Here is a 23472-nt window from a genome sequence, read left to right on the forward strand (position 1 = left end):
CTTTTGTCTCTTTTATGATTTCTGAATTTTCTTACGATATCAATATAATATCGATTTATTGCCCAGCCCTGAGAAGAACACCTAATTAATCCCGCGTCTCAGTAGCTTTAAGGGTTTTGTGTTGATCTGTGCTCGATGTGCGATATGTGATGAGATGTTCTAGCAGCAGCATCAGGTCCAACTGTGAAAAGCTGTTTTAAAATATTAGTTTCAGAAATCATGATGTCCTCATTGCCCCTCGATGCTTAACGTGATAACACCTGATAGTGTTTTGCTGCTGTTGCCATAGAGCCCGAGATAATACGTCACAGAGTTTGAGGCATTGTTTGGGTGCTTATGAGTCCTCAGCTGCTGAGTCGCTGCTGAACTTCTCACATAAACGCAAACGTCATCACCTATAATGTCACAGCCTTCAATCAGTGTCAGAAGCTGGATCCCAGTGGCCTTTTAATGCCTTTTAGAGCTGAATATTTCATTCAGAGCTGTTTTTATAAAAAAAAAAAAAGGCGGAGACACGTGGCGAGCTTGAGCAGAGAGGAAGGAGAGTTTGATTCCACACACCATAAAAATCATACTTACATCCTTTTCCTGTCGCTTCTTTACCAAATCAGGACAAACTTAACTTTTTTTATATGAGATGTTGAGTGTCATCTGTTAAAGTCAACCTAATCTATTTGTAAGCACCAAAATAACCTTATTAATATTAAATTAGAGGTGCATAGAGTCTAGGCTAGTCCTATCTATTATACATGCAGTAGCAAGGGTCTCTGTTTATTGTCCGAGGTGAGTCCTGTGAGCGTATGAATAAACACAGTCGAAAGCTCTTAAAAAGTAAAACACACAAGGCCCAGTACTGTGTGATCTAAAAAAAGGAGTCCAGAGGGGTATTTTTAGAGAGTAGATGAAACAAAGAGCGGTGTGTGTGTGTGTGTGTGTGTGTGTGTGTGTGTGTGTGTGTGTGTGTGTGTGTGTGTGTGTGTGTGTGTGTGTGTGTGTGTGTGAGGAGCATTAAGACATTTAGGCTCGGTGTTATAAAGTGAGGAACAGTGTCTAACCGTAAGGAGGGGATTCCCTGCCATCTTCCTTCCCCTCATCGAAATCTCTCTCTTTCTTCTTTCGGTGGTGTCTGTGTCCTCGGTGGCGATGCCTCCGCTTGCTCTCCCTTCCAAGAGGAACATGGACGCCTACGTACACAGCTCTGTGGCCTGGGGGGGGAAAGAAATGCAGAATAACGATTCAAATACTTTTACTGCACCTATTCTCTCAGACAAAACTGTTAAGGGGGGATTTAGGATACAGTGGGAATGCAGGGATAGTATTTTTTAATTATACTAAAAGACAAAACAGCATAAAAGAAGAAGTCAGGTTCTTTAATATCATGATACAAACAGGCTAAAAGATACCAGTAAGGAATCATAAAGAGGATCATGTGATATTAGTTGCTATTTTCTGGAGTCTTAATGAGGCATTTTCAGATTAGATGAAACTTAATGAGAGAGTAGATGCATTTAAAAAGGTGATACACACTTCAAAATGTGTTGATACTGTGCTTTAAGTCTAAAGAGTTAAAAGAGTTAAAAACACAGCTGAATGGATCACTTGAGTGGTTAAAGTGTGTGCCACATAGAGGCAACCTTCCTGGTTTTGAATCTGGCCAAGGACCTATGCTGCAGGTCATTGCCCTCTCTCTCTCTCTGTTTCCTGTCGGCCTCTCTGCCAACTACTGTACTTAACAACTAAAGACAAAGAACAGTTTTCATAATTTTGGCTCTGTATGCCACCACAATGGATTTGAAATGAAATCAGGTTTTTGGGTTACATATTAAAATACTTATAATTTCCCTCCAATTTGGGTGTGAATACCCTCTTTATACCTGTAACTTGAGTATTTTTTGGTAAACAGGTAAAATAATATATATATGGACTTAACTGTATCTTAACTGTGTCTCTTTTTTTTTGTCCATCCACTAAACACAGCACTGGATTTCTGCTTCTCTCAGCAAGTAAACCCCAGAAGGTATGTAGTAATATAAATGAGATTCCAATTCAACAGATTAAAATATAATGTTTATTTTATTCAATCTTATCATACATCATAAAAACAGACTATATAAACCTTTAAAAACAGTAACATAGTCCCAGAAATGGACAATCGTACACAATAAAACTAAAATAACACTGCAAACCTAACAAATGTCTACTGAGTGCTCCAGATAACCTATTTGAAATAAATCAGACCACCACAAATTGCATTTTTCACACCTCTTTTCCCTCCTCCCCAATATTTTATCTACTTCTCTCATTATTGTTACTGCTACACAGGAACTCTGTTCGAAGATGCAAACGCCCCGTGTTTGCCCTACATTCTCTGCCAATACTCATTTTTCATAGATGAGTCATTTCTCTTCGATTTGAGAGGAAACCCAGGAGGAATGAAAGCGAGATGTGGCGCTCAGAAAGGAAAGCGGGAGTGACGTACAACATCAGCTGAACAGATGGAGAGAAATAGAGACGGAGAAAGAGAAGAAGGAGAAGAGGATGGGAAAAAGAAAAGAGACGGGGAACAGAGACGGGGGAGGAAAGGAACCCTGACAGCTTTGCTAGATAGAAAGCAGAGAGGACTTGAAGTGGTTTACAAAAACAGAGAATGGTATAAAAGGAGGATATTATTGAACAGAGGATGGGAGATGTGAAGTGGTGGACTCACATAAAGAGTGAGTTGGAGGAGGGTGAGGGTGAGGGGAAGGATAGAGAGAAAAGGAGGGAGATATTGTAGTGGTGATATTGTTGGTGGTGCTGCTTCTCCACATGAGAACAGCACTGACGGCTTCATTAGATCTAACGCTACATCCATTATTTAATCTTATCAACCGTTTTATTAAATTCTTCAGTCAGAATCTCGTCGGCTGTAAAATAGGGCAATGTCTCAATATGAATTAGATTAGATTACAATATTAAAAATGATCAATTTAATGTTCAATACAGTAAATTGTGTTTGTTATGTGAGGGCAAACAAACTCAGGTTGTTGATTTTTATAAACTATATTTTGCTTTTTTTTGTCTTTGTGTGTCTTTAACCCTTTATAGGCTGCTCATTAAAATACTTGGAAATTAAAAACCTACCCTTTTCAACCTATAGTCCACCGTAGAGAGGTAATTGAAGGATATTACATGATTTAAAAAAAAAAAAAAAATGTAATGTTGCAAATCCAGGTCAATGAAGTTACCATATATAGTTCCTCACCGGTCTATAGGGTAAAATATTTATCACATACACATATATATATATAAAATCCACCTGGTTCTACAACCTCACAGAGAGGCATGAGGAAGCTATTTTGGATGTTTTATGGAAGTTACCAAACATAGGTATTCGCCTGATAAAAAGGGTTCAACTTACTTTCCAAATCCTCTGTTTCGTAGTTTGTGTGTGTGGTGAAGCTGCTCTTCCCATGGTCAACTAGTGCCTCCTCATCTAGACCCTGAGAGGAAGAGAAAGCAAAAGAGAAGAAGAGAGATTAATAACATGAGTAATGATCATCATGTATCCAGAATTCATATTTTTCAGAAGTAAATGGATTTTTTTATTATTGTTTTGATCAATAAAACCCATGTATACAGCTTGTTAGACACTAAATGCTGCACCCCTGTGAGTATCAGCCTTGGAGAGATACTAGCAGACAAAAAACATGCTATAAAAACATCAAAAGTATATCTGACACGCATTTGATAATAATAGTTCCATAGACATCTGATACGACAACACTGTTAGAAACTATGACAAAAATATATTAAAATCATAGTAGAGGAAGCTCGTTTTGAACAATAAAACCATAATATAATGAGATTTCTATATATAAAGTTCATTAGAGACTAAATACTGCTCCCCTGTGAGTAATAACCTTGGAGAGATACCAGTAGACAGAAAACTATGCTATAAAAACATTAAAAGTCAACATGTTATTAAGCACAATGTTAGAAACTATTTAGATACTATTCAAGGTTAAGTCCAACTTTTGAGAACTCACAAAAAAGGAGCAGATATCAGATTTAACTGTCTAGCTTGAGTACAAATTGTTCACTGCATGTGGGAACCAGTATGACAGATTTACGATGTGTTGGTGTGACCAGTGAGAGATGAATCTGTTCATAGTAGCAGAATGTGGGAATCTACCAGGGGTGGGAGTGAGGAGGAGGAGGAGGAGGAGGAGGAGGAGGACCATCAGTTTACATGCTTAATCTAAACCTGGACCTTGAAGTCAGCTCAGGACTAACGTTAACATAAAATCAGAAACCAAAACTTGACTAAAACATTCAAATTTGAAACCAAAACTCACAAAGACACACACAAAGACACACACACACACACACACACACACACACACACACACACACACTATAAGCCTGCTGAATGCAAACCCCGGCTAACACTAACCTTGTGATTAGTGGTGCCTTGACTGGCTGCCCTTAAGTGCCAGGACATTTATAAAAGCAGCTACAGAGACACTGTCTCCAATTACTGCTGCATGTGTGGCCAAACAGAAACTAAATGTGCTGTGAGACGTCACTGTGGGTAAACCACCAGACTGCAGCGATGGAGGTCACATGATATGGATGTTACTTTAAGCCTCGACCAAAGAAATAATGATGAAAGCAGAATCAGTCGGCTACTTCCCACTTCATAACATCACATCCTCAAAAACACAAAATCAGCACTAACATATACTTTTAATGTCACACTACATACAGCAAACTGATCGTCTGTGTCAAATCACTTCAACCAATAATATAGGACTGTGAAGGTTACTTTGGAAGTGTAATTACTAGTTACCCTATTTAAAATGCAATATGTAATGTAACTATTTCCATTGCTTAATCAGAGTAATGTTATTACATCTGATTACTTTTCTACAGTTGTTAGGGTAAGTTTACCTACTAAGCACCAAAATCTAAGTTCAGGTGTTTTTCATGGATACTGACATGATTTATAAGAGAGATCATTTCTTATAAAGCAACATTTATCTCTCATTTGAAAATATATATTCATTAGTTCATGTAGATTGTGGAAAAAAGTCAAAAGTCTGGCATGAGCTTAATTGGTACTGTGACACCATTGAAGCCCATGTGTGCTCCAAATAATCCCACGTCATGATTTATTTACAAAATATAGATAAATATTGTTTTCAGAGAATTAAAAAGAGCAATGTATGTATTCAAAAATGAGGAAAAAACCCTCCTGAGCAGGTCTGACTTTAGATGTAACCTCCTTTGTAATCATCAGTGACTAGTTACTCTCAAACACTGCCAATGAACTAGTGACACACAGCATGAGAAATACACTACTGTGTGTCGTGACAAAATTGTGTTTTGCAGCCCCCCAATAACAATCATTGTTTCCAGCTGTTACCTGCTGCAAGATCACAAAGAGATACCACGCAGAGATAATCAATTGAAGTCAGGCCAGTTTTGCTCCTTGATCAGTGCTCATTTCTACTAAGCGTGAGATGTATCCGGAGCAGAAAGGAAGCACACAGTTTATCCCAGATGGTATGAAATAATATAAATGAGACACACAATCATATAGGTTATATACTTACCACATAGTGACAGTGAGCTAATACTGGCTGACTGTTTTATGAGAATATAGCAGTAGATTTCTGACGGAGGTTGAATGGTCGATAGTCATAACAGGTTGGGACAGGTTGCAAAACACAGCTCATGTTAATTTGTGCTGCTGGTTGAGCCCAAAATGATTACATGACATTATGAATTCCTACATTAATATGCAAGATTCAGTCTCTCTTACATAAGTAATATCAAATAATCAGACGCACGCAGCCTTCCAACAAAGCTGTTCTCCTGTCTCACGGACAAACACTGATGCAACACAATCCCCAATTGGAGGATCCTTTCAATCCCTTCAACCAATCACAGGTAAGCACTGCTGCCAAGCAGGAGAGAGTGGAAACAAAAGGTGACGATGATGTTAGCCACATAGTTAAAGGGATACATGATATGTGGATGACTTCAGGGCCTCGTGTGTCTTGGCACAAAACGTGACCGTCGTCTCTGCTGACCACACACACACACACACATTTCATTCTGATGGAAAGCACGTACTGTGTGTCCATCTCCTGCTCTCCTTGTTCCATCACTGATGTATTACTACAAGCATGTCTTCAATGACATTCAGATTTCCTCAAATATATTACCATAATCACTGTCCTGTTAGAGCCTCACGTACGAAGAATGATGCCATCTGTGATTGTGTTTGTCTGTGAACTTGTCCGCCTGTTGGTGTGTGTGTGTGTGTTTGCTTCTCAGTAGCTGGTGGATTTGCATGATAATGAGCCACGTTGCTCTCTGACAGCGTCTTGATGAGGAGTGGTAATAATTCAGCTGCAGACAGGCAAGAAAAACAGCAAGGAATGAGAAATTAATCTTAGTCTCTGAGAGCTGTGAGAGCTGGACTTCTCCCCCACAGCACAACAGGTAAGACTGACTAAAGCTGGACTGGTCTTTTGTGACGGAGAAGCTCTGGAAACTGTCGAAGGTTTCAGATCAAAGACATAACAAGCTGCAATCAAGTCAGGACAGAAGACAAAAACAAATGTCCACCTAATCAAATCACTGTTAGCTTGTTGAACAGCTCACTTGATTTCTTCATTTCGGGGCGCTGAACAAAGCAACCCCAGTATCATCAGGATTAAAACTAAATGAAATGTCTGTAATGTATAAACACTATTAACACTATATAACAGTAAATCTCTGAATAGAGTTTGGCTGGTGGCCACAGCTGATTCTCCAATCTGTAGGAATCACATGAACCAACGTTAACAAGCAGGGCACACAAAGCTGGTGTATGCTTCATGAGTATCGTCTTATTCATAAGCTTCTTAAAATACCACTTCCATAAATCTGTTTACACCTGTTTACGTACTAACATCCATTATCATGCATTAATGCAAGTTGTTGTGCCTGTTTAGCAAAGTATACACACGTGCTGAAGTCTGTCGTGCCCTTAACACCACATTGCTCGGTACAATTTAAGAGCACATGATGCAACCTGTCACATAGCTTTGTTCAAAATAAACTCCAACTCCGTCACCCCCGGGCCCGGGAGGCGACCGGCACATTATGGCCACAAAGCGCAGCTGTGACTGGGCTGCAGGAGCGGTGCCTGTGGGGAGGGCAGAAGAATTGCCAGCTGAGTAAGATTCATTTCGTACTAAGATAGGAACCACATAGTGACAGCAGTAGACGGCTACTGAAAGAAGGCAGATGCATCTCTGGCCTTGTTTATCCAGTAAAAAAAAAAAAACAGACTACGTGTGTGTAGCCCTGTTTTCTTTCACATGTGGAGCCAGAAAGACCTCATGTGTCCACTCCAGTGGTGACTGCTGTGGTTGTTTTAAATATGCCACCAAAGTAGATCCAGATAAACAGTAGAGTAGGAAGACTTTGCAGGAAATCTAAGGTAATGATCCAGATTAGGGGTTTGGGTATTTGTCCCAAACTGTTGGATACAGGAATTTTGGTTCAGTATGCAACTTTCCTCAGTTTATTATTATTCCTGACACAAACAATTACTGTCACAATACTTTAATAATCCACTTACTCCAACGAGCAAAACAATAATCCTGGCTCTCAAGTTTCACCAGGAACATTTTGGCAGTGTACCCCTTAGCTGTAGCATGCTCATGGCTCACTGGGCTTAACCAAATGATCCTGGTTACCCTGGTTACCCATGCTCATCTAATATCTCTGCTGTCATTATTAGCTAAATATCCGCTATCCGTTAATTAAACAATACCACGTCTCCCTCCCCGTCCTTTCCCCCTCTCTCTCTGACGTTTGATTTTTCACTCTACCTTTGAGTGGAGCCGTTCAGGACAATAAACACATTTAATTTCTGATGCGGTCAGACAACACGTCGTAAAAAACTGTGCTAGGCAACAATAAATCAGCATAAAACAGCTGTCAGCAGGTGTCCTGACTGCATGGAGGAAACAGAAGGATGGTTTTTCCTTTTCTGCTGCAGCAAAACTAAAATGCGTCAGTAATAGTTACTAAAGCAGATAACTCACTGGAACAAGATATCATTTTCTTCCTTTCTTTTTTTTCCCTGAACAGTGACCCCAAGACCGACGTAAATCCAGATACAAAGACGCATAGAAACATCACTTGAAAACTTAAGATTCCCGCCGAACATGCTGTAAGGAATATATGTTTTTATCCCAGAAAACAAAGTCTAATTACCTCATTTAAATCCTTAAAAATGACACCTACTCCTTCTCCCTCACTGAAACATCCTCAGTGTATGTGCTCCGGGAGCTTCGGGTTTCAACATTACACTTGCTGGCGTCCTAACTAGTTGTGATATCGTAGACTCAACCTTTAAACTGAGATATTCGATGAGCACACAGACACTTTCCTCCTTCAGTAGATGAAAGTGAAAACATCCCTTTAGTGTTAAATCCTGCACAGTGACACTCAAACATCCAACTGAAGGAACAATAAGAAAAAATACATTATTTAAATGGAGAGAGGGGCTTTAACAGTGGTATGAGGTTTGATCTCCACTAAGACATGACAGAAACATGACTCATGGGATGTGCCACACACAAAAAAAAAAAGGCAAAATCTGAATTGAACTTTTCCAGACACCAAAAACATATCAATATGAGTAATATTGGCCTACATAATAAAACATAAAGTTCTCCCAAAGTTGTTGGTTTTGATTATTTAATGAGAGTTGAGCTCTTTTAACTGGATTAAAGTCTCAGATAGAAAAGTTTCTTATATTGTTGCCGGTCACATTCAATCATATTTGAAGTTAAGTTTTTAAAGTGTTTAAATAATGTAGTTTTCATTTTTTTCATTTTGTCTTCCAGAGGCTTTATTGCGGCAGGCTGCTTTTAGTCGCATTTCTGTGAGCGCTCATTGGAGAAGAAGCCTTGCTCAATAATTAATAAAGCGTCTAATAAAGACAGACAGACCTATTGTGTGCTCTTCAGAGGAGTATAAAAGGCTACACATCATGGACACATCAATTTGCTGCTATAGTTTTTCCATGACGGAACAAAAAGTCTGGCACGTTACAGTAATTGTGTCTAGCAATATGAGGATTTTGTCTGGCTTTTACAGCAGCTTATGTAGTCAAGATGTGAATGTGAAGGTTTTATGCAGAGTTCGGAGGAATTAAAAGGTTCACAAGAACTTTTAAAAGTAAACAAAAGGCTTATGTTTGTATTCTCTAAGTAAAAAGGGAAAGACTTTTGTTTTTTCCTCCACTGAACTTTTAAACAAGGATTTCCCAAGTTGTGATATTAGCCAAGTAAAATAAGCATGTCGGTGGTCACGGTCAAAGACAAGTCTTGAGAAATTCTAGTTAATGTGTGTTTATAGAGGTGTTTGTGACAAATGCTGTGTATGAGCTCACCCCCCCCCCCAAAAAAAAAAAAAAGTTGTTTTTCCTGAGACAGTGGAAACATTACACACAGTGACAGGATGTGCTTCATACTGAGGAAATCTGACTTTAATATAGTGTCTAAGCTCAGTGGCATCTGTTGAGGCTGGATTTTGTGGTGTTGTTTCCCACAAAGACATGTAATAGGATTGAGATGTGTCATAAAATCTGCATAATCATCTGGCTTAGGACTCTTATACACTTATACTCTATTCATTTATTGTTATTATTATTATTATTATTATATTGTCTATTTTTCTTTTTTTTAAATTATCTAAAATATACCTTTTTTGGAGTACAGAACTAGATAAGATATGTGCTATACCCTTTACAGTGCTATCTCTGTGTGACAGATGAGACCCAATCTCAATATGTTTTCTTTCTTTTTGCCTTTTTTGTATTCCTTTGTGATATTAATTGCCTGTTAATGTGCATTTAAGGCAATTAAGTTAAAAAAAACAACAACAACTGCATAATAAAATAATCATCGATGGGATCTAACGTCGAACTTTGTGCTGAGTTGAGCTGTGTAGTCTTTTATGAAGGGTTCATTAACTACTGGAGAGAGCAATTTCCACTTTCAGCCACTAGGGGGATGTCTACGATTTTGTAAACTACCTCCAACTTATTTTTAAACTATAGCCTGACATGGATTGAATTTTTACTCCTATAGCTGATTGGAGAGAACATGATGAAGACAAAGCCACACAAAAGTCCAACATGGGCAAACTACTGACTTATCTGAAAAAAGCTGCTGTCTGCTGAGACGGTTACTGACAGTAATCACCAAACTAGTACGCCAACATTCGGAACAGCTGCTTAAAAGTGTGACAAAAGTCTCAGTGAGAAAATGAATCGATTAGTCATGGCTTAGACCCACCGATAAGTCGACCATGAGCTGCTTTTAAATGTTTTTTTTATATATTTATTGATTTGGGATGATTGTGTGTGTATTTATTACTGTCTATTTTCTACAATGCCTTCCACTGTACAGCCTCGATAGCTTCACAATCATTTTATGGAAATTGTGCTGAATTATTATATTGATGTCCAACGCTTGCCTTTCCACTGTTAAAAGTAATAACAAGCATTTACTGAAGTGCTTGTTGGAAAATATTTGCATACTTGTCCATTTTTTTTAAGTAATGTCTCATATTTTAACACATTTTAGATTATTTTATTGCTGTTTGACAGGATGGATAGTTTAACCTCAATTCTGTTGAGTGGGAGTGATTTAAACACATATCAACGAGGCGCCTCTTCAGCCAACTAGACGAGTGAGTGAAACAACCAGCCATCCAACGAGCCAACAGGCCCGGTCCCTCTAATATCAGGTCTTTGCCAGCTTGGCTTTTCCGGGCTCTGGTCCAATCGATAGACGCTGACGTAAGAGAGGTGTTACATAGTGAGAGACCTGTCCTCTGAGATTAAACAGTATCGCTCTGCTTTACAGAATCAAACGCACATTACAGAGTACAGATTAGTACACTTACATATATTTACTGTCAATTAAAGTTAAAGTGTGTAACCAATTTAATTATATTTGAAAAGAAAGAAAAAGAAAACGACAATGAGCATATATCTGTAGAGCCTGACCAATACTGGATTTTGGGGCCGATGCTGATACCGATATTAGGGAGTAAAAAAATATGGATTGATATATCGGCTAATAATCTCATATGAAACACCTGTGACAAAGCAAGCTGTGATATTTTACAGTTTAACTATAAACTTTATTTTATAAAATTAGATTAGTGGACTGAAACTAAAGTAAGTTAACTTCAGTGGGAATTTAATAATTATAAATAACTATAAATAAATAAAACACAACAACAACCAAATATATGTACTTCTATATTAAACCTGAATCAAGGGAAATGATCAAATATGCATAAAATGTTGCCAATATAACTTAAAATATATATCAGATAACATATATGCAGATACCGATATATCTGTGATAGGCTAATATCGGCTGACCAATATATCAGTCCGGCTCCACTTATATATGACTGTCAACAAACTGACACTGCTTATTGGTAATGTGACTTATTGATACTCTTATTGATACTATTCTCCATAATTTGGTGCAAAAAGTTATCTTATCTTACTTTTGTGCAGAAATAACTTTCTGTTTACATAAAGAATGACATTGGATTATTTAGGAACACAAACTACTAAAGATTAAAACTGGAGTTAATAACTAGTAGATATATTTCTATATCCATAATGAGTGTTAGCTAGACTTGACAAGGTCATGACAGTCGCAGTTGTAGATAAAACAGTCAGTCAGATATAAAGATTGTGGTATTAAGTGTTTCATGAGGTTAGTGGCGTTAACCGCTTTACCCGCAACTACCTTTTCACACATATTTCATTTAGCTGCATATTCATTACATTTAGAGAAAGTGAGGCCACACTCTTAAAATGTACTGAGCAGAGTGTAAACACGCAGTTATGCAGCGTCAAATGTGACAGCCTGACGCCAGCAGCTTTGTCATCATTGGGGGGCAGTTAGGAATTTGAAAATGCGAGTTATGTTTGAATGAATTAACGTTACATCAGGGGTGTCAAACTCATTTTAGTTCAAGGGCTACATACAGCTCAATTTGATCTCAATGTTTATACTTTGCAAAGTTACCCAGTGGGTCGGATTGGACCCCTGTGTTACATAAATAGAGACAGCAGCACTGTTTGTCCAGGAGCTTATCAATATTTTGGTACTGGCAGGTCAGGAACTGGTTACCCATATTTTCCACTCTCTGTACGTCTGCCTGATTTTACCAGTTTCGTCTTTTGCTCGTTGCTCCAAATCACAATGTTTTACCATCAGAGCTTAAAGCTAGACTCATTTAATCTCACTCCAGTCACTAAACATCATCTCTATTGACAGCATGCACCTTGTTTGTATTCAGCTACCTTGGCAGACCCATTTTTCATCCACCTTTCTCCCTCTCATACTCTCCTCTCTTCCCTTCCTGTTCTCCTTCCTTGTCCCGCCCCTTCATTACCATTTAAAAAGATTCGAAAAGGAAATGTTTTCGATTTTAAGATTTTAAGTGAGGAAAGAGATCAAATCCTTCTTTCACCTGATCCTCCTTATCCTCCTTTTCCTTCTGGCTAATGTAATGACCACCTGCACCCCTCCTCTCCCCTCCCCAATTCGTTAGCAAAGACCACAACTCCCATCTACATCACAAAAACACAAGAGGGCAAGCCATTATAAACACAGAGTCTGGATCCCTTTCAAGTGCAGACCACGACTGTTGGACACACATAAATACGCACACACACACACACACAGAGACACCACACACACACACACACACAAACACACACACAGGACCAGACATACCGTAAGCACATGCTCCCCTTCACTCTGTTCGTCCATTTAGATCCTGAGCGAAGGCAGCGGGGGGACGTTAGCCAGTTTGTTCTCTCTGAAGGGCTATCTCTTGTTAAAAAATGTGTGCGAGCTGAGCACTAAACACAGAGATACTGGCGCACTGGTCTGTTCCCTCTCTTCCTTTGCTCATCTCTTTATACAGAGAGAGAAAGAGAGAGAGAGAGAGAGAGAGAGGGAGGGAAAGAGAGAGAGGGGAAGCGAGCTGCTTCAGAACACACAGAGCTGTGCTCTACCCTGTCAGCCCGCTCTTTGCTCAGCAGCCAATCCCACCATTCCTCCATGAATATTTTATTCGCCCTGCCAAGAGCTTAAAAACATACACACACACACACACACACACACACACACACACACACACACACACACACACATGGAGGACACACACACACACACACACACACACACACACAGTTGGAGGACATACAAATGCTCACCCGCTGAGGTATTCAGGTCACAAATGAAGAGCCACTCCCAACACAGATAAATAGAAACAAGCACACGCGTCGGCTTGGCATTCCTCACAGGGTGCAATCAATTGAAAAAGGCCAGATCGCCAACGTTATCGATTATAAAAGAGTCTGATGAATGAATCGTGCCTCTGGCTGCGCCTTTCTTGGATTTGACATTCACAATTCTTATCGTGGCGGGCTTCAAGGTTGGACACGTCTTTCGCCAACCTGTAATATTTTTTTTTTTTTTACGAGGAGAAGAGAGGAGCTACGCGTTCAATGTGACGTGCAAATGAAATTAAAATGGAACAGCTGAACATACACCGAGCCGGAGAGTTCATGTGCAGACTGGACTGACAACAAGGCCACAGGCACCAGTAGCACTTGTATGCACTTTAATTATACTCCAAAATGTTTGAATAGAGATCTGTGAACAGCTGTAAACATAATCTGGCTTCTAATTAATGTCATTTTAACTTATTTTTTACAAACTGTCTAATCTTATTTTCATGTGTTTGTTGGTGTTTTATTGTATTGTATTTGTATTTTTCTCTGTAAAGCACTTAGAGCTACACCCCTTGTATGAAAGGTGCCTTATAAATAAAGTTTATTAGTATTATCATGCAGCTAAACTGTCATTTCTTCAAGATGACTGTATACAGTTTTGCATCCTGGCATTGTACTAATGTTCATGAGGTTAAACACATTCAGACATCCTTCTGGTAGCTGCTGACAAGGGGCGATATGACCAAAATCTCATATAGGTAATTTAATATCCCAATAATGATACCTATCCCGATAAAGCACATGTATTATTAAAAGGTGTTTTATACAGAGATTGGAGAGGGGTCATCTCAATGTTCCCCCATATCTACAAAATGTACCTCCCTTCAAAATTAGGCCCTATGTTCCCTCAGCATTATGTTCCCTCAAGGATTTTCCATCCAATTAGGCCCTATGTTTCCTCAGGCCTACATCCCCACAGCACAGGTATGGCTGTTCCCTAATGCACATTGTTCATTGTTGTTGTTGTTGAGTCTCAGTGGACGTTGTTACCAAATTTGGAGCAATTTTGTCGAGGTGTTCCTGAGATATCATGCTAACGAGATCAGGCCGGATAGACATACTGTACACATAGGTACGGGCAGAGGAGGATAATTGTTCTAAGCTTTTTTTTTTCGTCTATGAAAATGCTTGAAATACAGGTGAAATTCTTTATTCTATTATTGAACTGAAGTAACATAGACACACTCCCCAATTAAACTTGTTACATTATACTATAAGTACGATAAAAGCTGCCGAGTAAAAAGCCAAGAAGATTTTGCTCATTTAACAATGTGATCCACACAAAAGATGGACCGACTCCAAATGATGAGAAATACTGCCACAAACAGTGCTATTTGTGTCACTACTGTATTTTTCTCTCATCACATGACATCACACAGCCCTGTATACTATAATAAACAGCACAGGTGAACACTGGTTACTATAGCTGCAGACATAATACTGTATATAAGTGTTAAGGGGTAGAATCATCCATATAGTTGTGTTATTGGAAAAATCAGCACAACCTGGAGAAGAATTTGATTTAAACTTAAGTTTTAATCCTGGGCAAAGATTTTATCAGACAATATCTTCCTGTTCATGACTTTGTAGACCTGGCTGCATCAGTGTCGGTCTGTGGTGGTAGGCACAGGCTCTGGACTGGATTAGACAGCTTAACACACATTTACTGCAAAGCGTTTAGTTGTATTTTAGACTTGTTTTTATTAAGTTTCCCCTTTTAAATGTATTTTAACTTTCATCTCTTCTTATGCATTTTAGTTTTTTTTAACCCATGCTGATTATTTTAACTTGTTTGTTAAATATAAAGTACATTGAGCTTTATTTTGAATGTGAAAGGTGCAATATAAATAAAGATATTATTATCATTATTATTATTTTCTTCATTTCCAGTATAAACTAAACACTAAAGGGACAACTATAATCCTAAATGTAAGTAAATTCAGCATATCAAGGGCAGTTTATAAAAGTAAATTGGATAAGTAATTGCAAATCCAAAAGGCGGGTTCAATCGAGGTCCAGCTGCCCTTAATTTACCCCTCTTTGTATAACTGTGACCTGGATGACCAACGCAGACATCTTAAAAAAAAAAAAGGAAATGCACCGCTGACTCATGTTTAATGATCTAACCTGTAGCGCTCTGTTTCGGCTATCACCCTGTCTATGAAAATGCACCTGTGTGTAAATCTTATCTCATGAAAAGGAAGCTATCGATATTGCAGAGGTAGGGTGTGGTGGTAATCACATTTTTTTTTGGTAGATAATGTGAGTAGCATATGTCAAGGTAACATAGAAATGCCACAAGAGGAAACACAGAGGGCGTCTACAGGAAATGTATAAAACATATGAAGTCAGTTATTCGTCAGACAGGAGGTACGTAGGACAGGAGGATTCTTTGGCACTGGGGTTGTGTGCGCACATCCTAATGTTTACACTACCAAGAAAGACGCTTAAGATAAAAGGATTAACCTCTCAAAGTCTATAAGGTCAATTATCCAATAGCTGTTTATATCGCGACCCACCAAGAAGCCAACCTCCATCATCCAACATGACCTCGAGCGGCTTAAGCAACCTAATGAGAGTTTTCTAAAGTTTTCTTGCATGTGGATGAGGTTTCAATTCCTCTCTGTATATTTTAAAAGGGTGTAAATCGATACGTATGCATTATTCAGATATGCACAGATGATGTGCTTCTGAGCTGATGCTTGACTGATGTTCCACAGCTGCTATTTTTACCTCATTTTCCGATTTGTGAAAACCTGGCATCGACCATCGACAGTAGAAGAACTTACCAGCTGAAGTTAAGAGACTGGGGCTAAAAAGGAGCATTCAAAATGAGCAAGATTTTTAAATCAATGGCTTTCTCATTTTCACTATTTTTTATATTTTTTATTGTGTGATATAGTTCAATGAGGGATTATGGAGAAAAAAAGACATTCCCAAACACTATTTTATGATCCAGGAGAACATTTTATACAATATGATGAGTATGACAACAGGTTTGAATGCTGATTTTTAAATAGTTTTTAATAAACACAGGTCAAATCTTTGTAAACTGTGGGTCACATTAGGAAAAGTCTGGCTAAAAGAAATGTGTATAGGGTGTTTTTACAGCTCTCAAATGTAAAAAATGCTCATATTTGACCCTGAACAGCATGAAAGGGTTAAAGAAAATGATGATCTTTAGCCTGATGCATTTCTAACTTGTAAGTTTCCACTGACCTCCTGTTCTTCTTCCACTAACGATTTCCATTTGGAGAGTTTTTATTCATGCTTGTTATACACTATTTAAAAGGTGGGCTTTAAATACAAATGTTTTATTACATGATTAACTCAGGTACATGGATCAATTATATTATTTTGCACACTGAGGGAAGCTAGACTTATGCGTAGGGGGTTTAAATGTCAATCTGAAACAACTAAATGCAGAAAATTCATAAAAGTGATCTGTTATGATACTGCTCTATAAAACACACAAGCTTCTAAATGTCAGTGTTTCAGTCTCACTCAATCAAATCAAAGACCTCCCAGCAGTTATCTGACAGCTAGAGAAATAGACTTAGACAACTCTCCTTCCTGTTGACGGACATCTAAATAAAAGCAAAGTCATTTACCTTCAGAGAGAGAAAAGCATACTGTATGTTGAGCTTCATCTAATGTGCAGTGAAATGTGTTTTTGTGTGAGCATATGCATGAGACACGGGGGTGATCACGCACACTGGGCTGCCCTCCTCTGGAGAACATGAATCATCTTCAGATTTAAATGCAACTTTTTCCAAGAGCTGAACATCCAACTGTGTCCATTTCTAATTCACACAGCGGACCTTGTCATCGCCTCCGAGAAGCACTTAACAGCTTGAGGCCTGTGGTGCTTTTTACATGCATCTTATATTCTGAGTACATTTAATTCCTATAGAAAGTACACTGTGACTGTGCAGTTTATATAGCGTACAGGCTCTCTGTTGTTTTCCCAATTAGCCGATTACAGTAATTAACCCATACGTGCTGTTTAGGGTCACATTTGACTCATTTTTATGTTTGAGAGCTGGAAAAAAAAAACATATACACATTTCTTTTAGCTGGAATTTTCATATTGTGACCCACAATATACAAAAATGGAAGTAAAATGCATCTTTTTTTAAATGATTGTGCAGCTGATACACATTTTTATGCATGCAAATGTACAAATGCAACCTGAATTGATAAAAATAATTCAAAAATCACCATTTTTATATAATATATTCTATAAAATGTTCTCCTGGGCTATAAAATAGTGATTGTGAATGTCTTTTTTTCCCATTAATTAATGACTGATGGGGGATTTATGAGTGTGAATTGATGAAGAGACTAATTATGAGTCATATTAACAGTATGTGAAGGGTTAATTCATAATAGCATCACTGAAAAGAACAGAGCACTGTCAGACTGGCAATGAGGCTCAATCTGTGTAATTACCCATTTAAAAGCAATGCCATACAGAGAGCTTCATAAAAAACACTCACTAACCCTGGCAGTAAGTGGTGAGGCCAATAATAGTCCAGGTCAGAGAACCCACACTGGCTGGACTTAAACCCTCTTTCAGTAGTGGGGACAGCAGGACGCACAAATCCCCCCCTCCTACTGACAGGCTGGCAAACACCTGAGGAAAAATATTCAATGAAGGCTCCTACTGTTGAGCCAAGTTACTTTAATCTGTAAACAGAGACGAGGGCGAAAAACATATTAGGCAAAATGTGACCAAACGGGAATGGCTCTACTCTACATCTATTCTTGACAGCTTTTAAAATAGTTTGTAGATGATTATTTACCTCTACGACAGCACAGTGCAGAGGCTGAGTTACACAAAAGAATTTAAATGAGCCTCATTTTCCTAACTGCTTTTTAGATGATGGGCTCATCAGAATAGACGCAAATAGGCTTGAATAAAAAGAAGAGGAGGCAAGGTTGAAAACGTTTGCTTTTAAACTACAGCCAATACACATTTTAACTTTACAAAGAAACTGTACAACTGCTGTTAAAATGCTGCTATCTGTGTCACAAGATCACCGGCCCTTTCACCTCCAACCAGACACCAAACACAGACTCCTTTACAGACTCCTGACAATACCATCAAGCCTTAACCCTTACATACTCTTCTAGGTTAAATATGATGCATTTTTTCATATTTTAGAGCTGTAAAAAGACCCTATACACATGTTTTTGTCAGACTTTTCCTAATGTGACCCACAGTATACAGACCTGTGTCAAAAATCAGTATTCAGACGTGTTGCTGTTTTCATCATATTGTACAAAATGTTCTCTTGGACCATAAAACAGTGATTAATCAAACATTTATTTATGACTGATGCTGAATTTATGAATGTGAATTAGTACTGAGACTAATTATGAGTCAGAAAATGAACAGTGTTTGAGGCTTAAAAGAATAACAAAAGTTGAACAATGACTTGTCTTCTTCTTGTGTGTGAAGTTTGATGGTTTAACAATTAATGAATGTAGAGAATTAATTAGGCAGCTGACTTATTACCCCAGGGGTCTTATTTTCCTGACTCCCATGCCTTAGGGAGGAGGGATGAAGTAAGCAGTTATACAGCTGAGCACCATGGGGTCAAGTTTCCCCAGAAGCATGCACACATGTACACGTGCTCATGTTCATTCAAACACACACACACACACACACAAAGAGAGAGAGAGAGAGAGAGAGTGTGCAGTGGACAAGCCTACACCAGCGTTTGAGTCAGAGAGTCTGGTGTGCATTTTAAACTTAGCAGTGCAACCAGTTTCTTTTTTGGGGGGAGTTGTGTTAACATAGCTGTGTGTGTGTGTGTGTATATGATACTCATTACCCCATGTGTGACTCTACAGTTGCACCAAGCAGACAGGATGTGGGTGCACACACACACACACACACACACAACTGCTAAAACATCATATTGACAATAATGTGGTAACTGTGTCAGCTACTGTAATTCACGTGTCTGATGTTGTGGGAAATTGTCTCATTTTTTCGGTTCCACCTCTATATTCTCCTTCTTGTTTCACACAGCAAAAAAAAAAAAGAAAAAAAATTAGCAGCATTTCCTGTCTAGGAAATGTCACACGTCAAGGCTGATCTATTTTGGGTGCATTTTATATGCAAATGAGCGTTTTATTCCCTCCTCTAAAACGTACCAGCAGACTTTATTAGATGTCTTGCTGAGGACAAATAATATGAAGTAGCTGACTGAGTGAACCTGTTGAGCATTGACCCTTAAACAGGAAACATGCACCAGGAAATACAAACTGTTTAACATCTTTTTAGGAGTATGATTGATTAAAAGGTGGTTGTTCAGTTGCATATGCTTTGAATGGGCAGAACTGGATTGGTATAATAGAAGCTTGTGGTAGGCTTTTACTTTGTTAGAAAGAAGTTTAGAAACTAGTTTGTATTGATATTAATGGCCACCTTAATAGGGGGCAACACATCCTGGTGGAGATACAACCACAACTCATAAAATCCCAAAAACGTACACATTTAGAAAAATATATTTATGGAAATGTTTTACTCAGATGCAAATGAAATAATTAGTAACACGTCTAATGTTCCACTTCTGCCTGTTAATCGTTAAGGGATGAAAGCCATGGCACAAAGCTAGCAGTAACATATATATATATATATAGAGTGACTATTAGCTAAGGTTAAGTTCATTAATGACAGGCTTATAAACTTGTCAGACCTACTCTGCCAACACCAGAGGCTTATCGTGACTAGTTATAGGTAAGCTTAATGCCTGAACAAAACCCCAGTGTCCAAACTTGCCCAGTTAACATGACATATATTTATTTATTTAGCTATACATTTGGAGGGGAGAAGGGGGGGGGTGTTTAACTTAACGACGCTATATATTTTTCATTAGCTAGCAAGTACTAGACATGAAGACGAACCAAAAGACATTTTTAAACACACTTTATATATGAATAAAAGCTTAAACGAAGGGGCTTGAACACAGCTTGTACCCATGCCACGTGTCAGGAGTAGAAAGCCGGCTAACAATAACCGGATGGGTGCCTCACTGGGTCTGACTCCCACAAGCATCCCTACTACTTCACCGGCTGCTTGGCAAACAAGAGGCGAGGCAACCCCCCCACCCCTTCCTCGGGACAAAGAGCTAGCGGTTAACGGTGTCGTGTGGGGTACTCACAGTCCTTAAAAGAGGTTTCATTTGTTCCGAGGGTTCGTCCATTTCAAACTCCGGCTCCGGTCCTCTTGCCTACCCTTAGCTGTGTGTTGTTTTTAATGCCGGTAGATGTGAGGAGTAGACCGGGCTCGGTGACACTGAGAGGGCTGGCTGGTTGTGTGTGCTCTCCCTGACGACGCGCTAAGGACACGCCCCCTTCTCATATGATTGACAGCGGTGGATAGCCAATAGGTTTTCGATACCCGGCGCGCTTCAACCAATCAAATCAAAAGACGTAACCACGGAGTTGGGGACTAGTTCCTTGTTGCCTCAAAGTCCCTAAGCGGGCTTTTTGTGTCGAGGAGTTGGACGCACAGTAGCTGTTGAAAAACCACAACATTTGTTTTGAATTATAGTCTGAATCCACAAACTTTAAATCACTTTGAATTATTGCTGGCACGCAAGTTTAACAGCTCATTTTAAAAGCATATTGTAGATGTACTTCCCTCTATGCAGTGCAATTATAGCAAAGCAAAACTTAAAAAAAAGCTTCAGGTTGCATTTAATGATACTTTCAGAATCATAGTGCAAGACATATGTTTGTTTCTAACTATACTGTCTTGTCCTTGCATTGACTTATGTTTTATTTTATTCATATGGACCTGCAGATGCATCCAAAAAAAACCAAAACAACATTTGTTTTGAATTGTAGACTAAATCCACAAACTTTAAATCACTTTGAATTATTGCTGGCACGCAAGTTTAACAGCTCATTTTAAAAGCATATTGTAGATTTACTTCCCTCTATGCAATGCAATTATAGCAAAGCAAAAATTTAAAAAAGCTTTAGGTTGCATTTAATGATACTTTCAGAATCAGAGTGCAGGACATATGTTTGTTTCTAACAGTGTCCCTACCTTTCATGCTGTGTTGATGATGTTAATGCACAGATAATGGCATAATAATAATAGCCCAGCCTACAAAAAGTGACACAAAATACTTCTCTTGTTTTTTGGAAGCATTGGATCAAATGTCTGTATCTGTTTTAACCACTTAACACCCCTTAACCCCTGTTTTTTATGCTGTTAGCCTAAACGACGTGCCCAAGTTGTGAGCAGCACAGATCCCACATAGTTTGAGACTCAGAGATGTGTCTGGTATCATTGGAAAGGAAACACTCTCAGGATTCTTGTAAAAGTGTCTGTGTGATTCTGTGACTTACTGACAAAGAGTGGCAGAGGTTACAATGATGGGGTTGTTTACTCGCCCATAGGTTTGCCTTCAAAATGACGTGTACAGACATTCAGGGACCTCTCAGCAGGATATAGACACAATGAGGCCACAGCCACAGGTCTTGGCTTCATGCAGTCCAAATTTGGAGTCAAAAGACCAAAAGATGAATTTTTCTGAATTATTTTCCTCAGGTCCTTTTTGGAGACTCCAAATGGACACTTGGTTACCAAAGCTGTATAACCGCAATCAAACACCTATAACTTCACATCCCCTTTGTCTACAATCAAAATCTTGGTCTCTAATGAAAGCTGACGCCATATTATTATTATTATTATTATTAATATTATTATTATTATTGTTATTATTACATATAACCATATTTTTTTGTTTGGCCATATCTATCTATCTATCTATCTGTTTATTTTGGTATAAGTCATATGTTAAGTCGAAGAAGAACCAACCATGTACCAAAATGCCGAGTGCGTAATGATATATGGTTCAACTCTTTTACGCACAGGGCGCACGCCGGTTACGCTTGGAGTTTGTTTATGGACAGCCAAACCTAATAGCTTAGTGTCATACACCGTTGGAAACCTCTGACTATTGGCTAAAAGGTTATCAACTTCATTTCACCGAATATTTCCATAGGCTAGAACAGCAGTCAATCAAAGCCATGTCGTCATTGTTGTCGGTCACATGTCCTCATTGGCTTTGGAGACATGTACTGCCTAATCCTAAACACCGATTGGCTTGTGTGTGGTGTCGTCAGAAGCAGAAGAGGCTCACGGTCGTAAACATCTAGTCACGTGTACTCTGAGATGGACGTGCAGCTCAGGAAATGACGTAAACGGACCATATATGGTTTGTTATTTGTGTTATTACGTTACGTGTTGGACTAAATACATGGACATATTGAGGAAAGTATTTCGGTTTTATGGAAACGGATTTCATATTTCACAAGAATGGATATTTGGCGAGCTGTACAGAAAGTGCTGAGTCATAAGATGATGGCTGTGGATAAAGGGAAGACTTTGAAGGTATGTAGCATTATAGCTTTTCTCACTTAGCTCAGGGGCTAGCCGAGCTAATCGCTAATACTATTACGGCTGTGAGCAACCATATAAGTCGTGAGTGGTCTTGAATGAATCAGGACAATCTAAGCTTTCCAACGATGTACGGCATGAATATATATGTTTAAGGGTTGGTGTTTGAAACATCCAGAAGAACTTGTGGCTACCTCCTAACATCCGTCCCGTCCCGTAGGAGGAACAGCGTGCGTTAAGTGGTTAACCCTGTAGGCCTGTATATCTATACTGTCTTGTCCTGGCATTGTCTTGTGTTTTATTTTATTCATATGGACCTGCAGATGTGTCCGAAATAAAAAGATTACAAAAAGATTGTTTTAAGTCAGACTTCTAAACTGTGTGTTAACTCAAACTTCAATGGGTTTTTTTCCCCTCATGCATATGTTGGACAATATGTGCAGGTTGTTGCATGTACCTTGCAAACATATGAATTGCATTTATGGCATGTTGTGCTTGTTTTCACATCTCTTGGCGCACAAAGACTGCACCTCTTCCTTTTGTCACCTCTCTCTTGCAGAAAGTGTCTTTGTAAATCTGTTTCCCCTCCAAGTTGGTCTTGTTTACCACTATGGTTACGATGAACTCAGTCAAGAACAGTTCAAAGCAGGATTTG

At 38.7% G+C, this 23472-nt stretch overlaps 1 protein-coding gene across 1 annotated transcript in view; it reads right to left on the reverse strand.

Annotated features, from left to right (window-relative positions):
* LOC128373648 (sodium bicarbonate cotransporter 3-like) overlaps positions 1 to 20667 on the reverse strand; it is a 48310-nt gene extending 27643 nt beyond the window's left edge. Inside the window, exons 1-3 of the mRNA XM_053333783.1 lie at positions 20566 to 20667; positions 3401 to 3482; positions 1056 to 1205 (exon numbers count right to left, since the gene is read on the reverse strand). Of these exons, the coding sequence (XP_053189758.1) occupies positions 1056 to 1205; positions 3401 to 3482; positions 20566 to 20607 (274 nt within the window). The 5' untranslated portion in view covers positions 20608 to 20667. The remainder of the gene's footprint in view (positions 1 to 1055; positions 1206 to 3400; positions 3483 to 20565) is intronic.
* Between the last annotated feature and the right edge of the window lie 2805 nt (positions 20668 to 23472).

Source organism: Scomber japonicus, chromosome 15 (assembly GCF_027409825.1).
Source record: "Scomber japonicus isolate fScoJap1 chromosome 15, fScoJap1.pri, whole genome shotgun sequence".
NCBI lineage: Eukaryota > Metazoa > Chordata > Actinopteri > Scombriformes > Scombridae > Scomber > Scomber japonicus.